Source organism: Centruroides sculpturatus, unplaced genomic scaffold (genome assembly GCF_000671375.1).
Source record: "Centruroides sculpturatus isolate CEXI.00-Female unplaced genomic scaffold, Cexi_2.0 scaffold5, whole genome shotgun sequence".
Taxonomy (NCBI): Eukaryota; Metazoa; Arthropoda; class Arachnida; order Scorpiones; family Buthidae; genus Centruroides; species Centruroides sculpturatus.
This window is the reverse complement of record NW_019384397.1, coordinates 1,006,908-1,031,592: the sequence shown is the minus strand read 5'-3', so window position 1 is coordinate 1,031,592 and position 24,685 is coordinate 1,006,908. Positions and strand designations below refer to the sequence as shown.

At 28.1% G+C, this 24,685-nt stretch overlaps 1 protein-coding gene across 1 annotated transcript in view; it reads left to right on the top strand.

The window, feature by feature from the left end:
• LOC111618454 (actin-binding LIM protein 3-like) overlaps window positions 1-24,685 on the top strand; it is a 102,165-nt gene that overhangs the window by 39,027 nt on the left and 38,453 nt on the right. Inside the window, exons 2-9 of the mRNA XM_023359999.1 lie at window positions 2,477-2,572; window positions 8,280-8,463; window positions 8,996-9,120; window positions 12,248-12,374; window positions 16,656-16,749; window positions 21,301-21,391; window positions 22,391-22,441; window positions 22,528-22,542. Of these exons, the coding sequence (XP_023215767.1) occupies window positions 2,477-2,572; window positions 8,280-8,463; window positions 8,996-9,120; window positions 12,248-12,374; window positions 16,656-16,749; window positions 21,301-21,391; window positions 22,391-22,441; window positions 22,528-22,542 (783 nt within the window). The remainder of the gene's footprint in view (window positions 1-2,476; window positions 2,573-8,279; window positions 8,464-8,995; window positions 9,121-12,247; window positions 12,375-16,655; window positions 16,750-21,300; window positions 21,392-22,390; window positions 22,442-22,527; window positions 22,543-24,685) is intronic.

The following is a 24,685-nucleotide window of genomic DNA, read 5'->3' as shown; positions in this document are numbered from 1 at the left end:
GAAGAATAACGTGCAGTGCATGCTGGTTCTAAATCAGTTACAGTTAGGGACTAGGGAGACTTGGAGTAATGTAACTAACTAAATTAAGAAAAAACAACTACAGATGACTTAGCTCTATTGGATATTAGAGACATGTACGAATACAAATTGTACAAGAAAAAAAAGGTTGACAGGCTGGCACGATATTCCCTGACAAAATTAGTAGTTCAGTGAGTCGATTCCCGGACTGTATGGGTGAAAACCGGATGGGTGGTAACACTATTGTTAAGGTATATGCCAATATGTTGTTTGATTTCTGTTTATTGTGATTTATGATAATGACTTGTTAGGTTAAATTTAGATAAAGCATCTCCACTTTGACAATTTAGATTTCAAAGTCTATGCTGACAAAACATTTGATATAATTTTTCAAGAATTCAAAGTTCTCTAAAGAAATTATGAAATTATATTGATTGAGAATGAGAATCANCAGCTGTATATAAAAAATGAATAATTAAAAACCATTGAACAAAATATGGAAAAAATTGTCTTTCTTTTTAAGGTAATTAAATTATATTTGGAGATAAATTTTTAATCAAATGGATAATGAGGATTTTGATATGTTTATTTTATTCTATAGAAAAATATATACTTGCTTGATATCAAATGTTGTTGCAAAATGCATGTAATATGAAAACATTGCTTTAAAAAAATAATTCTTAGAAATGTAATTCTAGCTATTTTATTTTTAGACCTATCTAAATGTGATGCTATGACATAGCATCTGGAAAATAAGAATTTAATCAGTTCTGCCATCAGAAGATCACTTTGTTACTGCCCATTCATAATTGTACAGTAAATTTAGTTCTTACTAAGTTTATATTCTTGAATGGGTTCTGTTTTACTACAACTTTGACTTAGAGTTTTAGCTGTAATTTAATGCTCAATGAATATTTTAAATGTCTATCTTTTGAGATCTATTTTTATTTTGAAACATCACTTAGTTCCAAACTTGACAAAGTCTGACAAAAAGAAAGAAAAAAATCTGAGAGACAAAAAGAGAGGTTTTTTTTATTTAAATTTTCAGAGTTAACTTATATTTTTAAAAATTTATAATGCCAATAGATATTGAAATGACTACTCAACTTAAACAAGTAATAATAATAATATAAGTTAACTCTGAAAATTTAAATTAAAACAAAAAGCTCTGTTTTAATAATAATAATAAGATTATTATTATTAATTTAATACATTGTTATGCAAGAAATGATTTCTAACATTCAATGAGAGTCTAGACAAAGGATTAATGCTGTTTTCTAAGCAAATTTTGAATGTTTCATTTTATCTCTCTATATAGCTGAACATATTTTTTTTCTCAAAGTTTAAAAAAAAGATAATGTTTTGTGAAAAATACTATTTTTCATTATGTTTGGCTAATGACATTTTTTTGATGAGCAAATTTCGAAATGTTGGCCTTCCAAATCCATTATAAGCATAATAATAATAAAAAAAAACCTTTTAGAATTCATAGTGGAAAATTTTTTTTGATTTAAATAAAATATTACAAAAACATATTGCAAGATTCTATGTTATTTTTAATTTATTTTATCTTTGTAAATTAATTTTTAAGTTAGTAATGAGAGATTACTACTCATCAAATTATAAAACAAAAAAGAAGGTTGAGAGTTAAACAAGCAATGTTACATATGTTGGTTATCACTTTTCAAACAAACTTAGATATGATTCATGCATTTACAACAAATAATCTTTCTCATGCTCCTGTAGCAAATAAACTCAATATTCTATATGTAATGTAAAGATCCTAACATTTGTAAAGAAAGACTTTACATATAAATTTCTATTATTTCTTTTGTGGAAATTAATATATCATTAAATAGGTTATTTTTAAATAGAACATTGATTAATATAAAATGATGCTAATATTTTGGAATAAGCAAATGTGCAAAAATGATTCTTTGATGACTTTTGCAATTAAATATGTTAATGGACAAATAAAAAGAGGCAAATGATAAGCAGTGCCATGGTAGCATACTAGTTAATTCATTTTCATTAAAATATCTTAGATCAATGTAATTAATTATAATAAATGCAGTAAATTTAAATTGCAAATTGATTGTGCATTAAATTACATAAAAATGCAGCAATGAACATTTTAATTTAATTAATAAAAATATGATATATATCATTATTATTAACAATATTAAGTGCATGTTCTTTTATTTGTCTGTTCCACATGGAATAGTAAAGATAATATGACTGCAGAGGGAAAAAAATTATATATAGCATATCCAACGACAACTTTATAAACAGTTAAAAGATACATAATATAATAAAAAAGTATGAGTGATAAAAATTATCATAATAATTTATTTAAAATGCTACTTTAAAGATATTTTTGTTACATAAATTAATAAATTATTTTTTGAAATTTATATTACTGGTAATAATAATGATAATGAAAAAATATTTTATTTAGGTAAAGTACTCTGTGAAGGATGTAAAAAAAAGTGTGTTGGAAGTGCTCTTCGTGTTCAAGATAAACATTTCCATGTAGACTGCTTTAAATGTTCTGGTAAACAATTTTTAAATTTTTTATTTTACAAGGGAAGTACACTTGATGTCACTAACTGATTTTGACAAACCATATGTCAAATGGAAGGGCTTAATTACATTAATAAGGCATCATATTTTTATTTGCAGAATAGCAAGCATTAGAGAGATATTGACTAAAACGTGTTACCATACATAACTTAAAATAACTCACAACTCCTACAACATATGCAAAAACCAACAACACATTCGTCACTTCATTGTCAACCTGAATTTCAATCTTAAATATCAAAATTGTACTAATTATGTTGAACATTCATCATCTAATTAGATTTTTGTATGAAAAAACATGAAAACTTTAATGAGCAATAACTTGTTTAATACTTGTATTCTGCAGATAATATTTAGTATGTGATTGTATTCTTAATTATCTTTCATTTGATACTAAGTTTAATTAAATTGGTTAGTGACATCAAGAGTACTTCCTTTGTATTAATAAATAAAAATTAACAATTTCAAATATTTTGCATATTTTAAGTTAATTCACTAATGGCAAGACACTTTCAAGTAAATTATTAAAGAAGAAACAACATAGCTTTAATTTTTATTTATTAATTATTTTTATATTTGTTGAACTAAAAATTTATATTAGTCATGACTTAGAGGATTTATTAAAACTTTGATCAAAATTTCAAAATTGTTTTGCATCAATTATATAGAGATTAGTGTTATCACCCGTCTGGTTTTCACCCGGACAGTCTGGGAATTGACTCACTGTCCAGGTGAACTATTAATTTTGTCTGGGAATTTTGTAGAAATTGTGAAATTACAATGAAGCAAAGTTCTTGCAAATATTTTTACAAATTTACACTATTTTAACAGCAAAAGAACTCACACTCACTAAAACTTATCTGCAATTCTGCCATCTATGTTAATCTGTTTATGCTGATGTGTGGCACGCAATTTGTTGATCTTTTTTTGTTTTTTGCATTTACAATCATACAAGTCTCCAATATCCAATAGAGCTAAGTCATCTGTACCTGTTCTTTCTTAATTTAGGGTTACTTACATTACTCCTATGCAAGTCCCTACTAGTCCCTAACTGATTTAGAACTGGCATGCACGTTATTCTTCTCATTGTAAAATTACATTGCGCTGCGTTTATGCTGATGTGTGGCACGCAATCTGTTGATCTTTTTTTGTTTTTTGCATTTACAATCATATAAGTCTCCAATATCCAATAAAGCTAAGTCATCTGTACCTGTTCTTTCTTAATTTAGGGTTACTTACATTACTCCTATGCAAGTCCCTACTAGTCCCTAACTGATTTAGAACTGGCATGCATGTTATTCTTCTCATTGTAAAATTACATTGCGCATGCACCAGGAACTTCTGTTCGAACAAACCTGACCTGCCATCTGGGTCAGCGATTTTGAAGAGGTGGTAACACTAATAGAGATGGCTAAATATTTTTTAAAGGAAGACATTATGGTTTAGGTCAGAATGTATCTTGATAGCAAATTTTATAAATGATGGATCCAATGTGATAAATTTTCTCAAGGTCCATACTTGACAGCATGTGATAATTTGTTTTGTGCAAAAAGAAAATTTCTCAAGTTCTTCTTATAACAAGATCTAAAAGTAGCTCTCAGTAACTACTTCATTTCCAATTGTCAACATGAAAGAAGATATCCAGAAGAAAATGGGAAAAAATCCAGTAAGAAGTTGCTTAACTTTCCTGGGAACATTTAAAATTGTGTGTGTGGTGCCATCTGTTATGATATTTTATTATTAAAAACTTTTAATATTTTTAATTATTATAAAATGGCAAAAAGCTTAATTTTCAGGGTAGGGATAGATTTTATAAAAAATTGTAAATGCTAATAATAAGTAAAATTATCAGCAAATCCAACCCTACTCGAGATATATCACACGACCCCCTTTATCTCTCTACCTCCTCAACCTGTAACCAATTTAAAATTTAATAGCATCAATTCCCCTAATACACACTTCTGTGCAAAATTTCAGGAATTTTCCACAGAAAGCACAGGAAGCTTAATGCAGACTTTTTCTTCTGTGTGCTGGGAGTTTTACCCTCCTTTTGTACATCCTGGAGATTACTCTTTAAGTTTGAGATAGATAAGTTACTGTTTGTTGCATCCAGGGCCAGTTTTGATAGGTCTGTAGTGTGCGCATGCATACAGGCAGACAAATTCCTAGGGTGGTTGATAGTGCACTCTAAAAAATAAAATTCAAATATAATTTTATATTATTTTAATAAAATGGTCAGTGATGAAATAGATTGATGTTTGCATGACAACTAATGATATAGCTGTGCATTTTATGGATATAAATAAAACCAAAGCATACATCTTACTGTTTGCATCAGAAAACTTAAAAGTGCAAGCAACAAGTGATGGGGGATTCATCCTTTGAACCAGAGAAAAATTTATCAGTGGGAATTCCTTAACCATTATGATTGTTTCTTGTTTTAAATTACATAAAAAGCATAAAATCTTGGAGTAAGTTTATTTATGTTAACGTCATATGATTAAGTTAAGGCTTACACTTAATGTAACTCATTGTAAATGGTTGAATTAAATAACATAGATACAAGGTTTTACATTTATGCTTAATTTTCATCGTGAATGGGTCTTTATACATGTATTGCTAATTGTTAACTTAAAGCAATACTTACATCATTGTTTTAATTGTTAATGGAACCAAAAAGGAAGTTTAAATAAAGTGATGTACACAAACATCATTAATTTAAATATTAATATTTAAATCAATTTTTATATACTCATATATATATATATATTGTTGTGTTTATATACTAAATTACAAAAATGACTTGATTTGAATAAAATTAAAATAAATATATATCAAATATTTTAATGGATTTTTAAAACCCCTGTCAACTTTATGAAACTCTCATGAAACATACCAGTAGATTCTCATGGTTGGGGTAGGTTATGAATTTACTTGCTACTAGTATTGATAGGGGCAGCCAAATATTTGTAGCATGTAGGCAGCAAACAACCCAAAAATGATCCTAATTGCATCACACACAAACACCTTGAAAATTTCTTAACACCAAAATTAAACAAAGTCCTTTGTCTCTTATTCATATTAAAATTTAAATTTGTAGGTCTACTACATTTAAAAAATCACAGCACTTGGATTTTGAAACAAGCACTTACACACTGCAATGTGAATTTGGAAAGAAACAGTATTTGGTAGTACTAGATTTGAGAACCACATACAACTTTGTTCTTGAATTTCAGTGAAAAAATTTTCTTTATACATCCTTGCTGAATGATCACTGACATTTGCACAAACACACAGATAGTATTTCATTCAGTTTTGAGAACAGAAGAATGCTGCCCATTGTTATAATCAGCATGCAGGCAATTTTTATGACAGGTCATAAATAGTAATAGTCTCTTTTTTAAAAGTTGAAAGATTTCAATGTCTGAAAATTATCAATCATTCATAATTACTTCTATGTTTAAAAATATATTGCTTGGATATAGACATTTACTATACATATGTTATTTGGGTGTTCTAGCTAAGAGCTTTCCAACACATTCATGAATATTATTCTCCCCAGAATATTTCCACTATAAAATATTTATTCATAAAAGTGCTTAGAAAACTAAAATGATAAATTTCAGAACCCCTTGTAGTCCAGTATAGTTGATGCCAGGGCCCAATACTAGGCTGCAGTTTAGCAGTTGAAAAACCCTGCTTTAATTAGATATTGAATTTGTATTCTGATTGAAAAACTCTCATTAAAACATTTAAGTTGACTTATAGAAATTAAACGAATTAGAGATGAATTTGAATTCTGCTTGAAGTATTTAAACTAAAATAGAATATTTTATAAATTGATGAATTGAGGAGCTTGATGAGAAAATTGTATATTCTACATTAGAAAATATTTGAGAAAAAGGAGGATTTGCATTTCAATTCTTCAGTATTTTAGTATTACAATATTTTATTAATGTGGGTATACATTTATGGGATATGAAACTGAACCATGAAAGGTTCTTAGAAGACAGATCAATGATGCACAAATCCAACTTTGATAATAACTCCTTTTTTGTGGTTTTGCTGAATATGCTGTTTTTTCATTAAGTCCCTCATTATTATGAATTCATATATTTAATTTTTTAATCAAAAGGTAAAATTCTAGTTATGAAGTTGCTTTTTTTCTAATCTAAGCTATATTAATAAATTTCAAATGATTTATTACTAAAACTTTCAAAAGAGAAAAATAAAATGATTCAAATTATAAAATATTTAAATTACATATTTAGAAGCTGAATGATAAATAAATAATAAATATACAACAGTAAAATTATTTTCAAAGTAAAATGTATATAAGCTGTGATATATAATTAACTTATTTTAGCAAAAATTCTTCTAAGTAATATTTTCAGTTACATTTAACAATCACGCTCAAATCCAATAATTCACTTAAAAAAGATATGAAAAAATAATTCAATAAACAGAAAATAATAATGAATATAAGTGAACATTATGTATATCAGATGAAATGAAAAATGTATTTTCAAGAAGTAGACTTGATGGGAATTTTGAAGGCTATTTTACTAGAGAAATAAATATTCAAGATTTAAGTATTTTTCATGGGCATAGCAGGGCAAGCACTGTAAGAAGCACTTAAATCTTTATATAACAGGCAAGACAAATGGAAGTGGCTCACCACATCACTTATTCTACTCCTGACAAATACATGAGTGAATGTTTTGCTTGATCATGTGGCATCTGTGACAATTTATGTACCAGTTTATTAAAGCTTATTTCAATTGAGATTAAGATTTTTTAAATATTGCTCACAATTTTTAGTTTTCCTGTAGAATTTTAGAAGGCTGAATATACTATGAACATTGTTGAGTTGGTATGTTGCTTGAAAGTTTTTTTTGAAAAACAGACATATGAAAATTATGGACAAAGAATAGCTTTAATACAATTTAACATAGAATCAGTACATCTTACACATAACAAGGTGAAAGAAAGAAGAAAAAGAAGGCTGTGCAAGATGTCTAAATCTTTTATATTTTCACATTATACAATCTTATTGGACAAATGTCATGACATTATTCTTACAGTGTCCCTGGTGGTCCAAAATCTAACATAAGATTTTCTAATCTCAACAAGCATACAATGAGGTTACTTGAAAAATATTAAATAAAACTTAAAATTCTTGGTTTGTATTACAGTAATACCTCGACTTATGCTACCCCGACTTACGCAAACCCGGAGTTACGCGATTTTCAAATCTCGTCGATTCGTCTTTTGTTTGAGCGCCACTCAACTCTTGATTACTCACTCCCCCCACACCTATTGTTCGGCTTACATGTTCAGACGTGTCGCATGGAATCGACATATAGCTACAATTTATTTTGTGTTATTTATTTCTGTGTTTATTATATCTACGGAGACTTGAGAGACTCTATGTGGTTATTTCTTGTAACCATGAACGAATCAAAAGACGAGATAAGATTAACGAGAACATTTATTAGCTTACATATATCTGACTTGGATTTTACATAAATTGCGAAATTATACCCCAACTTACACGAATTCGACTTACGCGGTTATCACTCAGTCCCACCTATCGTGTAAGTTCGGGGTATTACTGTATTTCAATTAGAAGTGGCAGCTTTCATTCTGAGGTGAGAAATAAATTTTCTTATTTTCAGTTTGTTCTACCTCTCTTGCTCATGGAGGATTTTTCTTAAAAGAAGGACATTATTATTGTGCTAAGGATTACCAAAAAAAATTTGGAACAAAATGTGTGAATTGTGGAGAATATGTGGAGGGTGAAGTAGTTACAGCTCTTGGTAATACATATCATCAAAAATGCTTTGTATGTGCTAGATGTAGGTAAGTTATTGAAATTATCATTTGCTAATATTTTGATAGTTAAAATATAATGACCAGCTTATTTTATTATTTACAAGATTTTTCAATTTATTGGGAAAGAATTTATAAAAAATTACCTAAAAATTTTAAATTTTATAACTTGTTTAATATGGCATTCTTCAACTATTATAATATTTATATTTTAACAGTTTAAATTTTTACGACAAGTTCTAAAGATAAAAATATAACATTGAAATTTGCACAGTAATGATAGTGATTTAAAATCAAATTTAATAAATATCAGCTCTGTAAATTTGACTTCTAGTCATATTTTAGCTATTCTATAAAAATTAACAATTTGATTTTAAAGAAATAAAANTCTTATGTCCTAACATTGATATTGCAGAATGCATATATTAAGTACCGTAGTATAACACTTTCATCTATTCATATCTTCAATTTATAATATCACTGCCTGTTATATAATATTAATCCCTATATAACAAGGTTTTAAAAAATGTGTCTTTTTAATTAAAATATTAAAAATTTTTAGGCAACCATTTCCAACTGGTGAAAAAGTTACTTTTACTGGAAAGGAATGTTTGTGCTCAAAATGCATCCAGATTCCTATTGTTACATCAAAATCACCAGAAAAATCTCTCACTCAAGATGAATTACGTATGTATTTGAATACTTTAATATTTATTTTTCCCTTTGATTTTACAAAATAATCTAGAAATAATCACTTATGCTTTTGCTAAAATTTTATTTTAAAATCAATGAATTTGTCTTTGCTCTAAACATTAAACTTACCTTATGGATACAGAAAAAATTTCACATATCTTGTAACTTAAATATGTAATTATCTGAATTTATTTAAATTTAAAAAATTCTTTATATTTAATCGAAAATTTTATTAAAATTTATTATTAATCATTATTAAAAGTATGTTTACATATTTATATTGCCTTTAAATATATATATATGAGAATATTCTTCAACTCATAAGAAATAATAAACCAATTCAAATATTTTTTAATCATTATTAAAAATATCTATACAGTCAATGCAGACTAATATAAACTGCTGTACTTTATATTCTTGAATATTTTATTGGATTATTTTCATTTCATATACAAGGTTAAAATATTAACAAAAAGCTTAAGAATAAAGAGCAAATTTATAATAGAACTATTGTTATGCCTATTATGGGGTTGGGCAGACCTACAGTGAGGATGATGATTGAATGTTGAAGGACAGAGTCCAACATATTTGGGACAGACTGCCCAAGAAAAATGATGCTGAGATGACTCCAGAACATTGTCAAAAAAGGGAGTGATACTTGTGAAACAAAAAACTCCATAGGCTTTATAAATAAAAATAAACATGATAACCTGTATTGATTTGTAATACAGGTTATCATGTTTATTTTTATTTATAATGTTTAATTTTATTTATAAACATTCTATTAAACTGAGTAAGTTGTGCAGGTAGTTATTTATTTATTGGTTTTAACCCTTTTTAATGCTTTTACTTTATTTATTTATTAATTATTATTATTATTATTATTATTATTATGTTGGGTTTAGTGATTTATACTTTGTTAACACTGGTGGCTGTGTACTATACCAGACCAGAGTCAATGCATAGCAACCAAAACAACAAAAATTAAATAAGTGTGTCAGTGTGTGTTGTCTGTAATTCAGGAATTTCCTATATTGAATACGATATGTATTCAATATAGTGGCCTTCTGTAGTATGATGTATGTTCCCAGGCTTTTATGTAGTGTGTATGGTATGATACCTGTAGAGGAGAGAACAACAGATACAATAAACACGTTATCTATCCTCCACACATGCCTTATTTCCTGGGCGAGTTCTGTGTACAGTGGATGATTGGTTAATGAACATAATCTGATCAAAGACAATGTTTGCTACCCAAATTGTTCATTAACTGATTAACAATTTACTATAGATTTCTATGGGAATTTGATTAATTAGTTCTGGTATCCCCAAAAATTTAAAAAAAAATTATATAATTTCTTACTATGTTTATTTATATGTAATAACAAACTAAAAGCAATCACTCCAGTTTTTTATGGATGGCACATCTTTTGTTTCTCAGATATGATTTTCGTTATTTCTTTAGCTGCTTGAGTCTTCTTGATTATATCTTTCTTAGCTAAGATTGTGCTACTGTAGACCTGTTCAAGCCATACATCCTAACACCATCAGGCTCTTTATGTGGAAAGGTTAATCTTTCTGTGGCCAATTTTAGGATGACGTTGTTTATGCTTAGTAAGTGTTGTTCTTGTTTTTCATTGGAGTTGTTCAAGATCTGTGTGAGGCCCAATTTATAACTCCAAAAGAATATGTGACTACTGGGATGACATATGTGTTTATTGCTTTAACTGTGTGTTTTGCATTTAACCATGTTCTGAGAATAGCATTTAACCTACTTTGGTAGTCTTTAATTAATCTTTGCTTTATTTGTGTATGTTCTGTTAGTTTGGCCTGCTGGTATCCTAAATACTTGTAGAACTCATCCTCTTCCATGGATTCAATCACATCTCCATTTCCAAGTGCAAAATCTTCTTTCTTCAGGACTCCTTTTTCTATGTGAAGTATTTTGTATTTGTCTAGGCCAAACTCCATTTTATTATTATTATTTACTTACCTGTTTTGGTATATGCTAATTCTGATAACATTAAATGATTGATAACAATATCCATGACTACAATAAGCAGATTCTACTATGAATGTATACGAGGTCTGTTCAAAAAATACACGGACTGACGTCATAAAACAAAATGTACTTTATGTAGAAGTTACATGTCTGGATCTCCAAAATACTCTCCTTCCCAACACACACACTTATCCCAACAGTGTTTCCACTTGTTTAAACAGTCTCGGTACACTTCTTTTGTAATATCCTTCAGCGCCTTTGTCACATTTTCCTTAATTTCGGGAATCGTCTCAAATCTTTCTTTCAAGGGTGTTTTGAGTTTGGGGAACAAGGAGCAAGTCAGGTGAGTAGGGGGTGGGGAAGAACAGTGATCGAGTGTTTGTCCAAAAACTCACAACTTCTGAGAGCTGAATGGGCCTGGAGCATTGTTGTGATGGAGAAACCAGTCACCACTCATCCACATTTCTGGCCTTTTGTGATGGATTGGCATCCCTCAGGCGTTTCAGAACTTCAATGTAGTAAGTCTGGTTCACTGTGAAGCCTTGGAGAGGTACTCGTAGTGAACAACACACTTAGCATCAAAGAAAACTGTCAGCATCATCTTGACATTGGATTGAACTTTGCGAGCTTTTTTGGATCTGGGGGACGTTTCACCCATCCACTGGGATGATTGGACCTTTGTTTCAATGTCATAACCATAAACCCATGATTCATCACCTGTTTAACAGCAAGTCGTTGCTCCATCAGGTCGTTCATTCTGAAATCCGACAAACGAAAAAATTGCACTTCACTAAAAACCATGTAGCTAATCAACAAATAAAGATATCTGTAATCGGGAAACGGCTTTATTACCAGACGATCTGTACAAACATAGCGACATCTAGCTGATTCCCCTGGAACCAACTGGAGCCACGCAATTCAAACAGTCCATGTATTTTTTGAATAGATCTCGTATAAAATACTGTATATAAAAAAATTATCAATTATTTCATGTTATTCATAAATTTGTTATATTATTATTACATTAGTACTATAAATTAAAAAAAGGATTTTAAAATAGATATCTAAAATCATTGACAAGTCAAAAGACTAATATAGATATTCAAAATTCTTTCTTAGAATGTGCTGGTTGTAAAGAGTTATTGAAAGAAGGTCAAGCTTTAATTGCCTTAGATAAGCAATGGCATATTTGGTGTTTCAATTGCACAGTTTGTGGAACAGTACTACATGGGGAATATATGGGCAAGTAAGTTGTAAGTATTTTCTTTTTTAAAATTAATGCATGTTAGAAATGAGTGATAGAATGATTTTAATAAGAAATATTATCTGTAGCATTTTGCTATTTAAATTGATAACAGAGAATAAAACAATCTTAATTTTTTTAAATTTGATTTATAATTAAGTTGTTAAATGGACTAAATTTTGTAGTTATTTTTGAAGAAATTTTTGTTATAAGATCTAAAAATGCATTAATAACATGTTTTGTTTTTACTGACTCAAAAATTATTGAAACACTTACACACTAAATTATAGAAATCTAAAATAATTAAATTTAGAACTAAAACATATTTTATTGCTTAAACTGAATTAAAGTAAAGATATTATCTTAAATATTTTGATTGTCATCTATAAATTAAATTTGAATATTTCAATTTTTCAATTTTTCAATTTGAATATTTTTCATGCATTTATATTGCTACTGTAAAATTATGCTATAGTTTGTTTTTATCTTTTTTATTTACAAGTACAGTAGACCCCCCCTATAACGCATAGATACATTCCACGTTATTTGAATCTCACGTTGTAGGAATCCTTAAATACATGAGCCAATCGCAGCCCGACACGTGTGAAGTTTACGGACTACGGCTGTTTGAAAAGTTTTCTTCCATAAAATTAATCAATTCTAGATTAATTCGACTCAACATTTCCAAAACACGTATAATTTTTTGGGAATAATCCGTATAAACTATGCTATAAACAAAAAATTGTAGGATTACTTACCAAGTGTGCACCGTTTGACGTCGCCATTGCTTAAGCTTGTTTTCGTCGCGGAGCAGCACACCAAACGGCGGCCGCAATTTCTGATAAGTTATTTTTCTGCAAAAAATTTGTTGAACTTTGGAGACATCATTAATATAAATAATTTTAATGNAAGCTTGTTTTCATCACGGAACAGTCCACGAAACGGTGGCCGCGATTTCTGATAACAAATTTTTTGCAGAAAAATAACTTGACCTTTGGAGACATCATTAATATAAATAATTTTTATGGCTGTTGAATAAGAAATGTTTCTTTCACAAGAAATATATAAAATTACAGCTGTATTAGACTTTGGTACCTAATTTACATAATGTACAGATGATACTAAACTCAATTTACCTGCCTAAACTCTCTGTAGCATGGTGCTGGACGGCAGAAAGTAGTTCGGCTGCCCGATGACATTTTATGTAATTATAGGAGTTTTTTTTACCTTTGTTTACGGATACCACCACAATTTTTTTGCTGTCTTATAGGAATCGTAATTATAGGAACCCGTCTTATCAGGGGACCTACTGTACTTTTAAATCTTAAAACAATGCACTTAGTCCCTACGAGTGGTTAATGGATGGAATCGAAGATGGTTGCAGAACGTGCACACACGCAGACTGCCAAATCCCAAGGGTGCTGATACCGGTCAATGTCAAATGCCTCTTTTGTCACATCACTAGTATATCTCAAAGGACACAACAGGGCTGTTGTAGATTTTAAACGTTTTTCACCATAGCTGTAAAAATCTAAATATATTAAACTTAAAAATCATTTGTTTTCTAATTTGTTTTAGGACAAGATGTCCTCAGAAATTTACAAAATTCGCAACTTTTCGGTCACTCTCATTGAACTGGAAAAATTGCTGTCTTTATTACATTAATAATGCGAAGAAATCAGTCCCCACTGTACTCAGATAGAGATGATTTAGTTAAGCTTTCATTTAAGTAAAATTTCGGCTCTTTCATCAGGGTTTTGTTTATGTCCCCAATTCCCTAATCTCTTAATTATTTAACTACTTCTTAAGTAGAAATAAGTCAAAACTTGTTACTTTGTACTCGAATATTTGTAGACTCGGGGGAAAAGTGAAAAGACAAATTTTTATGACAAACGGATACATAAATCATAAATTTAAGGAAAATAAATTTTAGAGTTTTTTCCATATTTGGTGCATCTCTCTCATTCATTAAATTTAGTTGTAAATGATGCTGTCAAAGTAACAGTTAATTTTTTAACATCATACAAGAATTATACACGTTTTTTTTCTACATCCCTTATAGATGGGACATACGAAATCGTAATATCACTGGTTTAACATTGAAATCCGTGAGTAATATAAAATCGGAGAATGGAATAAAAATATCAAATATTTTAATGGATTTTTTTAACTCCTGTCAACTATACAGAACTATCGTAAAAACATACCAGTAAATTCTTATCGGTTGGGTTAAGTTATAAATCTACTCATTATTCACGTAATCAGCCAAATATCTAGCGGGCGGGCGGCTAACAGCCCAGAATTGGTCCCGGATAGAATTGGAAGGGTTATATGTGTAGCATCAACCCAAGGTCGTAGGCTTCCACTGGCTAAACCGGGTGAGGTTGGTGCTCTGTAAAGCACGTGCGCAAATCTGGCTTTTTGGAATCTGACAATACAGAGATTCCACTCCGCCACTGATATTCGAATATACAATAGCAATCTTATTTTTTTTTTCACATGTAGTATAGAAATTTGTAATAAGATACATAATGCAGTTATAATAAAATATTGTGCAATTATTTTCATATAATTAAAATTAATATGTATTTATTTTTTATAAAATACAAGGGAAGCGGCGCTTCCACCGCTTCTAATGACAGCACGCTACTGTGTGTAACTTTTTTCTTAGCTAGTTGGTTGGCTGTTATTATGTAATTGGTATTTGACGCAGAATTTTTTTTATGTATCTTTATATATATGCTCATATTTTTATTTTTATCGGATTTTTTGTGTTTTTATATATTTTTTTTATGTCTATAGTGTTTTTGGAATAAATAAATAAATAAATAGTTTTCTGTCTTATTTCTTGTGCTGAGTGCTATTCTTCAATGCATTCAGCAGCTTTATTAACTTATACTTTTTCATTTAGCTGATTTTTTATGATGGAATATTTATCAGATTTGGCCAGAAATTACAGCATTTAGCATAAAAATTTTATATCTCTGCTTTTGTATAGGTTTGGATGGATACGTATATTTGTATGATGATGATAATTGATTTAGCTGTATTTTTGACTTCAAGAAATTGTGTGATTATTTGAATGAATTAAAAATTTTTCTTCAATTCTGTTACTTATGGACAAAAATTCTAGCACTACTTTTGCTACTTTATTCTTTAAATGGCTAATGAAAGCAACTCCATTTGAATATATAGTTCTTAAATAATAAATTATACAATTTTATTTTTTAAATGTTCTTGAGTTTGTTGTCAGCCATTACTGTTAGCAAAATGATCATCTCCTACTTCAATTTTAGAGTACTTGAATGTGTCATACTCCTTAAATGGTAGCAGAAGTAGGGAGTGCCTGCTCTCTTAGGCCCTTCCTATTTCTTCTCTCTCTTTATTCAAAGGAATAAGAGTGCTTATTTTTGTTTGTAGCATCTCCTTATCATTATTGTAATGTCATATTAGGATGTTTGTTGAATTTCAGAGGGATCAGATTGCTTGTCATAGTTTTTTCTTGTTACTTCTGAAATTTGCAACAGCTTATTTATCAAGCTAAGCCTCTTATATTATAGCTGTTCTCATTGTCTAGAAGAGCATTCTACTACTCATAATCTATGGATATACCTAGTAGCAATCAACTTATATGTCACAAGAATATTAGAATTATAGAAATGAATAAAAAAAGTATTAACTATTTCAAAAATTCCAATAACTATATCAAAAGTTATTAACTGTATTAAAAATTATTAAATAAACATGAAAATAAAACTTAAGAAACTAAAATCATTTAACGTCTAGCAACAAATTTAAACAGAGAAAATTATCCTCTGCTAGGTTCCAAATCAAATATAAAAAGAAATTATAAGAGTATATTTGATTGGAACCTGACAATGACTAATTAAATTAGCTGAAAATGTTCATTCTTATTAAATTTGATGCTGGATATTAAAAATTTTAGTTTCTTAAGTTAAACTTGTCCAGTTATTGCTTATATTATTAAAAGTGAAATATCAGGAACATTAGGAAAATTTATTAAAAAAACAAAATAGAAGAAAATTTAAAAATGTATTTGAGTAAGGAGAAAATTTTTATTAATAGATTAAATAAAATGTTTTTCATTTAAATTTATAAAACTTACAATTTTTTTAATTCGTTGGCTTGATAATCACATATATTGGCATGCAAACTTTTTTGTTTTTATGAGTCTATATTGTAAAAAAACAAAAACTATATTTAAAATTAAATATATTTTTATTATAAAAATTAAAGATCTCAAATGTAAGTGAATTTTTATAGGAATGGACTGCCTTATTGTGAAAAAGATTACCAGAAAAAATTTGGAGTAAAATGTGTACACTGTGATCGATTTATTACAGGGAAAGTTCTTCAGGTATATAGTTTTAACATTTTGAAAAATGTCCATACATTTATGTTTATTTTTATGTTATAAAATTTAGGTGCCTTTAATGATTAGAATTTCATAATTTTATCTATCTAGAAATAATAAAATTTTGCTTTATTTGAACATTTTTTTTTATAAACAATTTAATACCCAAATGTTCTCGAGCTTTTTTTGGTTCAAATTTAGGAGACATAATTTAATTAAAATATTAAGGAATAAATATTTTAAAATATTGAATATTTATTCTTCACTTGAGGTTTTGACTTGTATGTTTGTTCCATGATGTAGCTTGAGCAGACTGCTTTTGTAAACCTCAGTGTTATAAACTGGCCTTGCTTGTTTTAAAGGTCTACATTATGTGAATTCTGATGGAGAGGGACTATGCCCAAAGTTTTAGTTTAAATATATTTAATTTATCTTAAAATTGCTTGTGTTATAAAATATCTTAGAAATTCTCTTTCGATACCAACTTATAAGAAGTTAAAAACTTTTTAAACCATTATAAAAAATTTTTCCCATATATTAATTTAAAGGTTTATTTGAGAAATATAACAAAATGTTGAATAATGTACAAATTAAATCTGCTTCTATTCAAAATAATAGGCTTTCAAAGATAACAATGATAGGTCCAAAGATAAGAAGAGATAAATTGAAGGAAAAAGGAATCATATATAGAATAACGTGCAGGTATGATGCGCTGAGTTTCTACATTGGAGAAACCAAGTCAAAGTTAAAAAGTGGAACATTTGGAGGCTATTAGGCTAAAAAATAATAATTCACACATATTTTGTCATTGTCATGATATTGATTATAATATTAATAACGATAAAGTTAAAATTATATTTAAAGAAAAAAATATTGTAAAAAGAAAAATCAAAGAACATTTTGCAATAATTTTGTAAAATAACATAGTTAATTTGAATGTCGGAATGATGGTTGTTGCATGTTGGGATACAGTGATGGGAGAGATAAATACAACTTTATGCAAGGTGGATTGTTATCTAGATCAAGATGTTGGTGACACAGGTGTTACAAGTTTTATGGCTATTAAGTCCACTGAAGAGGCCTTGTTTTGACCAAGGTGAAATGCATTTGGATGTAATATAGCTTATTAAAAAATTTTTTTTGCTGGTTTTAAAAATACATGTCATTTGAACCTTTCATTTTAATTTTTTATAATGGTTTAAAGAGTTTTAACTTCTCATAAGTCAGTATTGAAAGAGAAAAATTTCTTGGTTATTTTACAACACAAACAATTTTAAGTTAAAAAACCGATTCCATCATTTTTAACCTTTTTATATATAATTTATTTATTTTTTTACAAATAATATACATATTTAATATTAGTAATTACAAAAACACATAATAATAAAAAATTATTTACTTTACAAAATTTATAACAAGATTTTGTGTAACTTTATTGCACACATACAATATATATAATATATGTGAATTTGTCTCTTTAATCCGATACGAATTTAATTCACAACAAAAATAGCAGCAGAAACCATAAGTGATTTTCTGAAAATATATAATATATATACTGTGTGTGCAATACTGTGACTGTGTATATATATATATGATTTAAGTGAGAAAATTGATATATATATATCAAATTTCTCACTTGCTTCTATTCAAAATAATAGGCTTTCAAAGATAACAATGATAGGTCCAAAGATAAGAAGAGATAAATTGAAGGAAAAAGGAATCATATATAGATTCCTTTTTCCTTGTCAGTTTTTTTATGTCTGATATATATATATCAATTTATTTTCTCACTTACATCCTTCTTTCTTTGTGTTCTTTATAATTCCTTACTTTTCTGGGTACTGGACAACACTAAATCATGGAATTAATTGACTGAATGACTGACTGACTGTCTGTCTGTCTGTCTGATTCTTTAACTATGACTGTTGATTTGCTGACTTTCAGACTGTCTGACTCCTGTCCTTGATGTCTCTCCTTTTTTGTAGTGTATAAAATTTATTAGAATTCCATTTAAATAATAATAGAATCCATAATGAGAGACAGAAATAATAGAAATGCTAGAAATTCTATTCTGTATCTAGCACTTTTATTTTGAATATAAACTTTTATTATTTTGAACCTTTATTTAGTCAATGTTCAAAACTCAAACAACGTTACTTTTATGAAATGAATGATACTTCTGTCCTACTGGAGCTTCTAAAAAATAAATAAATATCCTTTTTTATTTTTAGTATTTTTCAAGTTTTTGAAATTTGAATTTTTGTTTATTTTTTCTACTTCTGAAGATGAGTTGTAAATTTGGTTGAAAAATGTATATTTATTTTTTTTTTAGAATCTCCAACAAGGCAAAAGCATTTTGTGTATTTACTTTATTTTCATTGTTTGTTTCTCATTAATAGTACAAAACAAATTTTAAATGTCTGTTTTTAAATTTTCATTATGAATAAATAAAAATTATTTTGAAATTTACTTGAATAAATGATAATTATCAAATAACTGATCAAATTAATATCAACTTTAAGTGCATGTTTATTTATTATGTTGTTGATATAATTTAAAGTTTTATTTTTTAAATAATTATTCTTATGTCCTAACATTGATATTGCAGAATGCATATATTAAGTACCTTTAATAAACAAAATTTAATGTTATCTCTGTATATGATATCTTATAAAGCTATTGCCATAAACACTGTCAAGAGTATGGCAATAGCTTTATACTTCAAGAGTATAAAAATCACAATTTAAAAAAGGCCAAATATTTTACCAGACATATCATAAATCTACACATTTATAATGTCTTTCCTACATCTTGATGTGTCATGAATCTTGATATTGCATGATGAGTACCTCCTGTTATATACCTTTGTGCGATGGTTTGCTTTGTTAATAATTTCGTTTGTTCTGGTACAATATACTCTTGCTATCTGTCAGTTTATTGACTTTCACTCAATTATTAAGGATAATAATTTTTCTGGTTATTTGTATCCTATCTGTTTTTTTTATTACCATACTGATTATCTTTTCCTTTTGTTACACAGCATTGCAGGGCATTGCATTGCTGTATGGTAAAACCATCAACAATTTTACTATTTTACAAAGATTTGTAATCTTTGTAAAATAGTAAGGTGGCAGTGGTTCTTTTCTTGAGAAAGTTCATATCATACAGTCTGTATATTCTTAAGTGTTAAATCAGATGTTTCCTCTTTTTGGGCAGAAAAACTGTAGTGCTGCTCAATAATTTGGTATAACTGTAAAAATAGCTCACTTCCTTCTTCCGATGAGTCGGCCATAATTGATTTAACATCCATCATGATGGCACTAAAGTTGCCAGACTTGAAGATGCAATTTATTTTATCTGCCATTTAATATTATCACATCTGAGTTAAAATTCTCATACATATATAAAAATATCAATGTTGGTTCTTTCCCAATTGAAGGAATCTGAAAATGTTGTTCCTTCAGTCATTTATAATAAAATACATACAATATCTTTGGCATATATATTGGTGTTAGACTTATTATATAAAGTGTTTATGTGATAATATCAAATTCTTTAAAAACACTGACAAAAGAGAAAAGTAGTCTGTCTACTGATGGAGCATACAAAACGTAATGGTTGGCAACTATGTAATATTTATTAAAACTGTTTTGAAAATAATCCTCAAATAACTGATATATTCAAAATTAATGTTTACCAACACCAAAATCCAGCAAAGTGTAGAAAATTTTAATGTAAACTAATGTTTTCATCCATATATAGCTAATGGCTATATAACTTTACTGTTCTATTCTACAATGTTAAACCTAAACATGTCTATTATATATGGATGAAAATGTTAGTTTACAGTAAAATTTTCTACATTTTGCTGGATTTTGGTGTTGATGACTGTTTTGAAATTTTCATAAGAAAGTTATATCTTGTCTTCCTGCATTTGTGAAACTGTGGATTTACATCATCTATTTATTCTAACTTTTTATCTTAAGAAGTTAGTAGAATTAACTTTAGAATTCAAAATATTAATTTTTATACAGTTGTTTAAAAATTATTTCTTTGAAGTATCTTTTTATTGCTGTTCTTTTATTAAGTATGAAGGTTAGAATGTTTTAATGTTAAATTAATCAGAAATGTTTAAATTTTATTACCAAAATTTAATTTCTGTTCTGATTCTTTTCTGTTTTGTACTCATTAGAATTCTTAACTGTAAAATAACAAAAAGTTGAATATCTAAAAAAATGTAAATTCATATTTTAATATAAATGAAAAAAATTGAAATTTTCTTGAAAGGTGGAAAATAATTTAATGAATAAGAATTTGTGAAAATAATTCAAAAAACTAAATAAAGTTAAATAATAGATGAAATATAAAATGTGAATAAATTTTTATATTGATAATATATTTGAAAATACAACAAAAATGTTTAACTATGTATGTCTTTTGTATTTTCAGATATAAACAAAATACAAAAGATACATACATAGTTAAACAATACAAAAGACACACATAGTTAAACATTATTAATATTTTTTAAATCAAAATTTTATTATTTAGGCAGGTGATAATAGTCATTTTCATCCTACATGTGCAAGATGTACAAAATGTGGTGATCCATTTGGTGATGGAGAAGAAATGTTTATGCAAGGTAAATTTTAATGATGATAATTGATGGCTTGCATTGAATAAGGTTGCAAGCTCAAAAATAGTCAAATTGAGATTTTTATAATGAGTTGCACACTGCGAAATGATGCAGTGAACACCATCTTTACTACAAAAAAAAAATCCAACTGGTTACCATGAAAAATTCTTCCAACTTATCAACTGCATTTAAAAATATGCATACAAAATGGTGCTCAATCAGGCTTTCACTCTCATCTCTTCAGAGCTATGAATGCAAAATTCAGGAAAGAACATTGCATGTGCCATGCTATAAAATTTGCAGCATGGAGCATGATGACATAAATGACCTCAGTATTTTAGAAGATTTCTTCATGAGACCAGAGCATCTGAAAATTATCTCAGTGATGTGGGTCCAGATTACATTCTTACTTACATTAGAATAAGATGCTTCCATGATGATTTACAGCCATGAGACTCATTTTCCTTACTGCCATCAAAGTGAAGTTATGCACACATTGAAGTTCTGAATCACTTTATTGGTCTCCAGAACATTCATCTATCATGTGCATAAAGTATGCTATTCCCAGTGAAAAACACCAAGAACCTATTGTCCATGTGCAAGTTTCTAAGTCCATAAAATACAGACTTTTATAGATCTTTTAAGTCTGATGACAAAAGTAGTAATATTAAGTAAATCCAAATAAAGCATAACTTTCCATTTGGCAATCTGTGCTTTCATTAAAGGTATTTTCATGTTCAGCTAGCAAGAACTATTATGTCACATGCAACATTTTTCCATTAGTACACCTTTTCTTTTGTTAACTACCTCAAAACAGTGCAGCTTATGAAATGCTGTGCCATAAATAAGAAATAAGAACCTTGGTTACATGAGGCACTTGTAACATATTCAATGCAAGCCTTCAATTATTAATTTTTTACTTGATTTATGTCAGATATAATTGTTTAAGAAGTTAAAAAACTTCAAACTTAAAATAATAAAAACTTTTTAATTATTAATTTTTAGAAGGAACAGGCAAACGAAATTTAGGTTTTAGACCAATATCAACAAAACAAGGTATGAATGGTGATTTTCTTGTTAATAGAATAATATACGTATGATTGTATAAAAAATTCAATTTAATTATTTTTTTCTTTTTCCAGGAATGCAAGTTTTAGGTGAGTTTTATAAATTAAATATTTTTTTTTACTGATAAAAAAGATTTAGCAGAATATCTATTCAAAAACATATATTTTAAATAGTTTTTGAAATCTAAGAAATATTTATAAGTGCAGAGATCCCCTAACTTTTAGGAAATATTGCTAGTGTGATGTCACTGATCTGTGCGTAATAACAGGATATCCAAGCAATTCTCCATCGTAAGTGGGTGTGTTTGGTATAGAGGTCTTCCAATTTCTTTTTTTCTCTCAAAGTGTGAATGTCCTATTGGAACTATCCTTCTTGGTCTCGTTTGGCAGCCCCAAGGCATTGATTGGAGAAAGTCCATCGAGAAGATGAGGGGTAATCTGGTTCAATGTCGGGACGCAGAGGAGATTTTTAACTGAGAATGATACCACACAATCAGAAGGCATGGTGAAGCTCCCTGTGTCCTTGATACATGGATTTTTATAGATTTTTTTCAGGTCCCATACGACCACTTCGATTAGTTGTTTCTACTCATCTACACTTTCTAATTGGTCGTCACTCAATACCAATTGTAACAAGATTGTAATCTAGATTGCAGGATGAGTCAAAATCATCTATCCATTTGATCCCAACCAAAGATGGTTTATCTTAGGACTTACATTATTCTTTGTTAAAATATGAGAACTACTCTCAATTTTTTTTCATTCAATTCAAACATGTCCATTTACAGTCATAGAATTTCTACCTTATAACATTAATAGTTTTATAAAATTATTTTATAAATTGCCTTTTACAGTTTTGTGTGGTTCCAGTACATTTCTGGAGCCTCACACTAGTACTTATCTAATTGAAATTATTTTATGTACTGAATCTGGCAAATGTTGTGGTCATCTGTCATTTTAATTCCAATGTAATACATTTGGCCAATTAAATTATCTATGATGTTATTCTATAAATTTGTTAATATGTTTATTTTTATAAAACTTCTTTGAAAGAATTAGTATGTATTNAATAGTATTATTAATGTTATAATTTATTTTTATCATTGTCTTTTAGAAAGTAAACAAATTTTTTTACCATGAAAAAAAATTCAAACAGTTGTGTATGTTATAAAGTTTTCAGAGCAATTTTCATCATTAGTGTATTCTAAGAATGTTGATTTTGTTGAAATGTGGACATTGTTTGGATTACTGTATTTAGCAGAAATATATAAATTAAGTTAAAGACTTGTTCTTAATTTATGGAAGTCAAATGGTAGAAAAATTATCATTAGATGCCATAATAGGTACTAAATACATTCTAATCTGTCTAAAAATGTTATAATTTGAAAACACCATAGAAAAAAAACCAATCTTTTGGAATTATATGTTACTCTTAGGCATTCACTGACATCAAAATGTAAAGTATGATAAATCAGATCAGCTGTAAGGTAGTCATAAGATATGTTTTTGTATGTTAACTGAGTTCCATTTAACTAAATGAATTTCTGTTAGATGCATGAAACAAACCTTTAGATTACACTTTTTGCTCACTTTTGCAATCAGTTTTTGATTCTTCAATTGATATAATTTAGTCTGTATACATCAAGCAAATGCTTGCTTTTCTTCAAGGATGGCATTTCACAAAAAATAAAGAAATTACAATTAAATTAAATTCTTGTTTTGTATTTAAAATAAATAAATTTATTTTAGCCAACTTTTAAAAATATGAGGCTGCAAACAACTTTTCTTGAGGCAGCAAAAAAATTTAGAGCTATGCCTGTTTACACTGCAGAAATGTTTATACAGTAGAGCATCGATTATCCGACTCAATTGGGGACTCAGGTTGGTCGGATAACTGAAAAATCGGATAACCGAAAAGAATGAAAAAAATACATTACTAGTATAGTATATTAGTATATCCCATGTTAGTATATTAGCATATTGCTATTAACCTACTTCGCATTGAATTTTCATCGATGTTAAGCCTAACAAAATTTTTTTAAAATAATAATCGTCGCTATTGTATCGTTAAAAATTATTTTTAAATTATTTTATTGCTCACAAAACAAATAACCACTCATAATTAGAAAATTAAGTCTCGTTTAAATACTGGCCTCCCTTCAATGGTCGAGCCGTTGATACCAGCTAAAACATGTAAAAATTTAACAAAAATAATATTAAAGTAGCCAAGACA